Consider the following 8,887-nt stretch of genomic DNA (forward strand, 5'->3'; position numbering starts at 1 on the left):
ATAAAGTGTTGTAGCTTCCATATGCATCACATAAAGTGTTGTAGCTTCCATATATATTCACATAAAGTATTGTAGCTTCCATATATATTCACATAAAGTATTGTAGCTTTCATATATATTCACATAAAGTATTGTAGCTTCCATATATATTCACATAAAGTATTGTAGCTTCCATGTACATCACATAAAGTGTTGTAGCTTCCATATACATCACATAAAGTGTTGTAGCTTCCATCTACATCACATAAAGTATTGTAGCTTCCATATACATCACATAAAGTGTCGTAGCTTCCATATATATTCACATAAGGTGTTGTCGCTTCCATCTACATCACATAAAGTGTTGTAGCTTCCATATGCATCACATAAAGTATTGTAGCTTCCATATATATTCACATAAAGTATTGTAGCTTCCATATACATCACATAAAGTGTTGTAGCTTCCATATATATTCACATAAAGTATTGTAGCTTCCATGTACATCACATAAAGTGTTGTAGCTTCCATATACATAACAGTAAAGTGTTGTAGCTTCCATATACATCACATAAAGTGTTGTAGCTTCCATATACATAACAGTAAAGTGTTGTAGCTTCCATATACATCACATAAAGTATTGTAGCTTCCATATACATCACATAAAGTGTCGTAGCTTCCATATATATATTCACATAAAGTGAATTGACTACATTAGTCTGACTCAGATTCTGATATGTCAAAGTTCAAGGTGATGTTCATGTGAAAATAAAACTACTTTTGTCCATCATATAGTTTGCATATCTGCCACACCTCTAGAACTGCCAAAATTCATATCTACAGTTTCTGTCAGTACCCCTGTACATTGTGTCTTGTATTAACTCTCTACCACAAACTGTTGCTAAACAAGCAGTGTGGGATTATATGAGTAGTTGATAACTCAGACATCAAATATGTATTACCATGTTGAATGGCACTCTTTAAGAATTTGTGGTGTATGCTCTTTGACCCCACCCATTATCACAGGGTGAATACTTTTTTAAGTGGTGAACTAGACTAAGTAAAGGCCAAAGCCTGCCTAGCTGGTTCTCTTACTGGAATAGTAACATGTTTCTGAGTTATTCTTGTCAGCAAATCAGATAATAATTGTGAACACAATTGCCTTGATCTACACTGCCCATTGGTCATCTGATCTAACAAGAACCAGTAACTGCTTTCTTGTATCATAAACTGGAAAGTTTATTGATATATTTAAGGTGGTGTTTGAACTTCGAAAAGCAGACTTTGCAGAAAATTAATGAAATTTGCATAAGAGTGCTTAGAGATTTACAAAGTTTATATACATTTTCAGGCAGTGATGTGTGTGTGTATTTCCTTCTTTAAAGTCTGTAAATATTCAGCAAAAATTTCATTGAGTTTCTGCTGTATTTTCCCTTACTTTTACTTTTGTGTGAGTAGTAGTCCATGTAAATCTTTTTGTTGTTTGTTTTCTTGTTTGTGTGCATGCTGTTAACAGGCTTGTTTAACATTTTTTGCTTCATATTAAAAGTGAATCGTTGGTTTAGTCATGTTAAGTGTGAGGTATCTTTAGAATTTCTGCATTTTAGTGATGATTTTATACATGAAGTCCAAGGAAAAGTTTGGAGTTTACTGAGGTTAGCAAGGATTGATATTACTGTTTCTTAAATTAACTGGAGTCATTTTCTTTTTAACTCCTTTTCTTCACTTAGTCTAACTTACAAAGGGGAACTTCATACACTGACAAGAACTCTTTGTTCAGTAACGCCTTCTTCATTAAGCTCTTGTCAGTCACACACACACACATACACCGGTCAATTGTACACTTTATTATATTGTATTATTGTGTTGTAACTTGCAGAGTATTGTTTATTGTATTTTGTTAACTGTGAAACATTAAACACTGTTGTTTTTGTGAATATGTGTCTTGTTGTCTTCTCTGTGATTTAACAACCACAACTCATCAGGAAGTCCACACCCAAGCCCGATATCTGAGAACCTCTAGATGTTAACATGCCTAACTTCTTTACTCTATTTGTTATCCAAGAGATATCTCAATACTATTTCAGTACAAACTCTTATAATGACTTTTCATCACTGACCTTGCCAGTTCTCCTTTGTAAAACTCCTTCTTATACTCTGTTACTAGCTGAGGTACATGGGAAAAACACCCCTTCCCCATGTCAATTACCAGGGGACCCTTCTGGTACATACCAGGTTTGGTGAAAATCAACAAAGCAATTCAGTGGTTCACACGTTATAAGCAGACATACACCTACACTTTTGTCAATTGATAGTTCTGATGGTTCACTGTATAAAAAGTTTTGACATGTGTATATGTTATAAAAATGTTATTCTTTATTTTCATTATTATAGTTATGTATATGTTCTCTTATTATTCATCCCTTCATCTGTTTTGAATACTTTGCAATGAGTTTATTAAAAAGATAAACTAACTTACCATGTGGAAATATATGTTAAATTGTTCATTTATGTTGAAATTATTAAAAGGTGAATTATTTCTTTTACTGAAGCTAATATGTATTAATATTATTATTCATTCTCAGGTGTGGCAGTGGCAATTGGGAGCTCTCTCTGTTTTCCTGGCGTGGATAGTACTAGTCATGTTCATTCGCAAATTTCCTGTTCTTGGGATATATGTAAACATGTTCACTGACATTCTACGCACATTCTCAAAATTTTTTATTGTCTTTTTCTTATTCATTGTTGCTTTTGCTTTTGGATTTTATACTCTTTTGCAGAATCAGGTAATTTGCTTTTTAGGTGTATTAAACCATATTCTGTCCTTAAAAAGTTGTTTATAGATTGGAAAAAATTAGATTATTAGATAAACACCAAATTAATTAACATTACATTATCATAATATAACTAAAAATCTGGATGTAAATGTTAATCTTTTATAATTCATTGCTTCTGGTCTTTCATTGTTTAAACTGGGGTGAAAGATTGAATGTATCTTGTAATTGATGAATATGTTTAACATAAGTACCTTCCTATGTTATTGTGATCTTTTATTGCTTATTGATGAAGAGCATTCAAATGTTATGAGAAGTTTTTAACTCTTTCTAGCTTGGTGGTAGCATTCATAAAAGTTATAACCTGTAAACATCACTATATCTGAAACATGCATTTCAAATGAAACCATTGAACATTTGTAAATTTATGTCACAAGTTTTTGGTGAATTTACAATCTGTCATGACAGGAAAACGACTATGTGATATAGCTATATACTGTGTCATTACATTTTATTTAATGTAACTTAATGTTGTCATGTGCTCTCATAAAAAAACACAAGATACCAGATAGGAAAGAGAGAAATAAATTAAATAAAAAGGAAAGCTTAACATTTTAATATGTTCTTTCAACATTTTTTCTGTAAAAAAATTATGATGTTAAAATATCGAAAAACAGTGGAAAAGCTTTTAAAGTGTTAATCAGTGTTTCATTGTGTATAAAGACTTATCTGCCTCAGATTAATATAGAATGAAAGTTTTAAAAATATCACTACAGTGTATGGTCAGGGATATGTTTTGTAAATTAAATAGTTTTATAAAATAGCTATACACACTATTTGAATAAAGTATTTTCAGTTGTTGATAAGTACAAAACTATAGGATGGGCTAACTGTGCTATGCCCATCATGGGAACTGAACCCTAAATTTTTTGCATTATAAGCTCTCAAGATTACTGCAAAATCATCATGAGACTGGATAAAATAAATAAGTTTTAAGTAACCACACGTAATCTATTCAAGTACAAAAACAACAGTTTCATAACTTCCAATGGAATATTTTATTTTCATATTACTCAAGAATACCTCCTCTTTGTGGCTGCTATAATAAATGTAGAACTGGAAGTTTAATTGACATAATCTAGCACATATAAGCATCAATTAATGTCACATAAATTAATTGATTAATGTTACAAACGTATGAACTAATTGAAATAACATTTCGAGTAATTACTGTTTTTGATTATTCGAACCAACTATCCAAGTAATCAAGATAATGTCATTTTTATTTATCATTAGTGTTTTTGATTAGTTCAAGGGTATTCAGCTTTAATAAGTTAGTGTCACAACTTACAAAAATAATCATCTAATTGAAATTGGTTTCCCATAATTACTGTTTTTAGTTATTCCAACTGTTTAATCTCATGTGAGAATAGCCAATTGATTGAATTCAATCAATTAATGAGCCTGAAAATTAATCAGTTATCTAGTTCAACTAATTGTCCAACTCTAATGGCCAGTGATTTTACTGTATTACCACTGATGTCCATATTATTTATGATAACATCTCCAAGTTATACTCTTTAACAGCACCTTTAACCCCCAGAAATTTTGACATTGGTTCAAATATAATGAATTTGATAATCATATAACTTGTTTTAACATATTTTAAAACTTACATGGCTTTTTCTTAGCAGCAGATCCTTTTTTTGGCAAATTGGAAGTTTTATATTATTCCTTTTATTTGAATGGTTCTTAATGATTTTCATAAGCCTTGTTCTAGTTGTAGTTATAAAAATAATTTTATATAATTCACCTGTTTAGTTGCTCACTATCCTACCATTTGATTAAACAACCCCCATAGGAATTTGTCATTAACCCAAAATTATGTACATATATCTCAGCTATTATTAGTATGGTAAATTTCTTAAAATCATCTCTGAATGTCTTTTTGATAATTATTTCAGTTTAAGTATAATGGAATCTTCAAAAGCAATTAACTCTTAAAACTTATAAGAACTTAATTTTTTTTTTCCATAGGATCCCTTTGAAAACATTGGAGAATCTATACTGAAAACTAGTGTTATGATGATTGGAGAGATAGAGTTTGACAGTATCTTCAATGATAGTGAGAACCCAATTCATTTTAAACCACCAACCTACATCTTGTTTGTCATCTTCCTCATCTTAATGTCCATTATCATCATGAACCTATTAGTTGGTCTTGCAGTAGATGATATAAAGAGTGTACAAGAACATGCAGCTCTTACACGTCTTGCAATGCAGGTGAATGTTTCCAGGAATTATTTATTGCAAAACTAGTATCCATTAGTTACATGAACTATAATCTGCAAGTATATTAATATATAGTGTGAAATGGTACTTCATGTGTATCATTAGTATTTAAGTAGAAGCACACAGAATCTGCAGTTACTTACATATTGCTTGCTTTTAAACACAAATATTAAAGAGCATTTATTAAAAACAAATATCCCTTCGTAAGAGCCTAACTTTGTTGTAAAGTAGTGAATAAAAAAAGATCTAAGTCAATCTAACGTAGTTGTTAAGAATAGTGTGTGTGCACTAACTAGAAAGAGGGGGGGCATTAGCATTCATTCACTGCATAATGATAAACTTTGGTATAGATTACAATTTTATGGGGGGGGGTTTCCATATTTTTGGAAAAATAAAGAAATATAGTTGCACATTTAGCTATTCAAATTGTATTGGAAAGGCTGAAGGGATAAATAAACCTGGAATAAAAAATACAAATGTGTTAAAAGTAAAATCTACCCTTAAATGAGAGGTATCTGCAGAAATAGGACCCAAATAGTAATGGTAATATATTGTCAATCAGGTATAATCTCTGTTTCTAAGCCTTATATTTGAAAATAAATCAGAACTTAATGTTACTTAATTAGATATTTCAGAATTTATAATAACTGAAATATTTTTTATGGTCACTTTTTAGTTCTATGTCGTCATTGTAATGGATTTCAACAAAATACTTTATTAACTTTTAAAAAAGTACTTACTATTATAAATTGTTACTAAAATTAGAAATAACAACAGAGAAGCCTTTTTCCATACTTTTAAAAATTATTACAGTAAGGAATAAATATTTTCATTGTTTAATTACACTATACTTGTTTTGGTTCTTACCACATGCCAAGGTTACTTTGTATCACTAGCACTTACAGTAATTTATGTTTATTCATTCTACTGAGGGAAAAGAAAGGTTGTCTTCGTACAAATGTTTCTTTTGGAACAAGTTGAATAATAAATTTCCATTTACAGTAACATTTTGTTTTAAGAGTAACTAAATTTTTGTTACTGGCTACAAATACTAAATAGGAGTTTTATATGTGGGATCTTATAGGCTTAAACACCCGTATTTGCTTCACATTAATTCATTTTCAAATTACACTTATGTGATGCTTGTAATTAGTGATTACATATATAGATGGTATATCCTTACTGCTAGGTGGGTACGCCTATTGCAGACAGATATTTCTCTGACAAGGATGCATTTTATGTTTCTCACATATTTATACTCTATTGTTACTATGTTCTCACGTGCGAGTTTTCTTTATTTCTACCTTACTCGTTTGGAACATTGTAAAAAAATCATTCAAGATAAGCTTGTTGAGTTATGCTTTCTTTTTGTTTATGTAAAAATTAATATAATATGTTGTGTTGTATCTTGTATTGTTTCTACTCTTAGTAATAATACAGTAAAATTTTTTTGATAATTTTTTTTTACTAGCTATTGATAACTTATTGCTCCTGTTCAAGAAATTAGCAAATAGATTCAAAATCCTAATTATTGACGAATTTGTTAGTATTATTCATTTATAAATAAAAACAAAAGATATAACCAAATTTTCAAAAATTAAGCATAACATTTTAACTAGCCATTACACATTTTGAATCTACATTTTCTCTGATCTTTGTTTCAGTGCTGTTGTCAGCAATTAGTTACAACTTCCTTGAGTAAATTTTTCTTTTTCATTGATCTTGCACAAGTACCGTTTAAATTCTCAAGATTTACTACACTTCTGTTTAAGAAGCTAGCTTAAATAAAAGCAATGTGTTTTTGTTTTTCTAAAAGTATTTTTGAAATTTTTAAAGATTGTTTATATTTTTGTCAATATAAAACACTTGTATTTATTACTTTTATTATTAATAACTTTAAAAATGATTTTGTTTGTTATAAGGTGGACTTGGTACTGAATGTAGAAAGCATACTTCCTATAATTTTTCGTCGACATTGTATCCAACAAAAACAGACTTGCTACCCAAATGCATGGAAGACACAAAACAGATTTGTCAGAATGTTAATGTTCTACAAGGAAATGAATTTATACTTAGAACCACCAAAGGTATGTATTTTGTTTTTTTACAAAAGTTTTAAAACCTTATTCCACTAAAATGTAAATCTTTTGTTTCAAAAATGTTTGTTTTTGTTTTTTCAATCAGACTGCTGTAATGAAAATAGAGGAGCAACAGGAACTGATATCCAAAAAACTGTCCTATATGCAAGAAGAGCTCCAACAACTGAGGAAGCAGAACAACCGTCTTCAACATCTTTTGATGACAGTTGCTGAAAATTCAGGAATTGAATGGCACGATGAAGACCAGTTTAACATCTGAATTGTTAAAAGAGAAAGTTTACAGCTTTTAGTGACTGATTATTCATACTTGCATTGTATTTAGTTGTTAATATAAAAGAAAATATTGAATTATTATTCTGTTCATAAACAAAATAATTTTTATGTTCCAGTTTTTTGTTTTGTATAAGAAACTTATCCTAAGTAGTTTTTGAAAGGGCATATTTTTTAAAGCTCTGTTTTACCAAACTTGTGACTTGTGTAATATATTAAATAACTTCTAACAAACTTTAAATAATGTATGTTTTATTCATTACTGTACATATAACTTTACTAATACCTTGATTTTGATCAAGAAAAAACCTATTTTTCATTTCTGTTTACCCAATATATCTACATCAAAATTTTTTAATGAATGGCCAGTTGTTTTTAAGTTGACATTCAACTTTTATGAAAAAATATCATGTATATTACAGTGAATACATAATGTATTGATTGTTTTTATTCATTTAAAAAAAATACCAGAAAAGTTTCATAATCATTTACTTCATTTATCTACATGAACAAAGTATTTATAATATTGATATGAATGATTGTATTAAACAACTGATAACTAAGAAAAGTTGTTTTTTAAATGATGTAGTTTAATATAAGAAGTAAATTATGAGCATTTCATCCAAAGACATTGTTAGTAATACAATAGAACATTGAGAACTACTTACAATTTTAGGTATCAATTTGTTCCTAGGAACACGGTTGTTTGCTCATACCTGTTTGTGTAAATACAAGGAACAAGATTGTAACCCCTTCACGGTGTAAAATTATTAATACTCTATTTCTTAAATGATAAACTGATTTTTGTATAAGAACTAAAAACCATACATTTTAAATTGAATTTGAAGTAAAACATATGAACTATAACAAAATTCAATGAATTAAAGTTTAGATATTGTACATGAAAATTGTGTTATTGAAAAATTACCAAATAATTTCTATTAATTCTGAGGGCATATTGTTTAAGTACGTTGGGTGATACTTCTTTTTTTATTTTTTGGTAGTATGTTTTATAACTTGAAATGTTTAGACTTGTGTTAAACAATTATAATGCCACTTACCTGATTATATGATGGGGTAAATATTTAATTAGAAATGTTTTATAATATTTTTGTACAATTTTGCATTTCAAGTTATAAGTTCTAGATAGCCCAGTGAACATTTTCAAGTTGAATGTTTCAACTCGCTCAAGTGTTTTAAGTCAATTTTACAAAGTTTCAAAATCAAGATATCTGAGACAATGATATTGTCATTTTAACAAATTTTATATACTTTGAATTCTTATTCATTGTGTTTTTTCCTTGTTTTGATTCCACTTTATTAATGAATTTTATTCTCTTGTTATAATTGTTTTGATATTTTCACTACATGAACACTGGTCACAAAAATGTTATTGTATTTAATGGTTTATATGTCCTTCATTAGGAAATTCATCTTTATAAGATGAAATTTATCAATCGGTTGTATTATGTTTA

The 8,887-nt window shown here is 28.9% G+C and overlaps 1 protein-coding gene across 4 annotated transcripts in view; it reads left to right on the top strand.

The window, feature by feature from the left end:
- LOC106459657 (transient receptor potential cation channel subfamily A member 1 homolog) overlaps positions 1 to 8,150 on the top strand; it is an 88,349-nt gene extending 80,199 nt beyond the window's left edge. For all 4 annotated transcript variants that reach the window (XM_022386192.1, XM_022386191.1, XM_022386190.1 and 1 more), the window contains 4 exons: positions 2,563 to 2,763; positions 4,789 to 5,034; positions 6,966 to 7,130; positions 7,228 to 8,150. In XM_022386192.1, coding sequence (XP_022241900.1) covers positions 2,563 to 2,763; positions 4,789 to 5,034; positions 6,966 to 7,130; positions 7,228 to 7,401 — 786 coding nt within the window. In that variant the 3' untranslated portion in view covers positions 7,402 to 8,150. The remainder of the gene's footprint in view (positions 1 to 2,562; positions 2,764 to 4,788; positions 5,035 to 6,965; positions 7,131 to 7,227) is intronic.
- The last annotated feature ends 737 nt before the right edge of the window (positions 8,151 to 8,887 follow it).

Source organism: Limulus polyphemus, unplaced genomic scaffold (genome assembly GCF_000517525.1).
Source record: "Limulus polyphemus unplaced genomic scaffold, Limulus_polyphemus-2.1.2 Scaffold644, whole genome shotgun sequence".
NCBI lineage: Eukaryota > Metazoa > Arthropoda > Merostomata > Xiphosura > Limulidae > Limulus > Limulus polyphemus.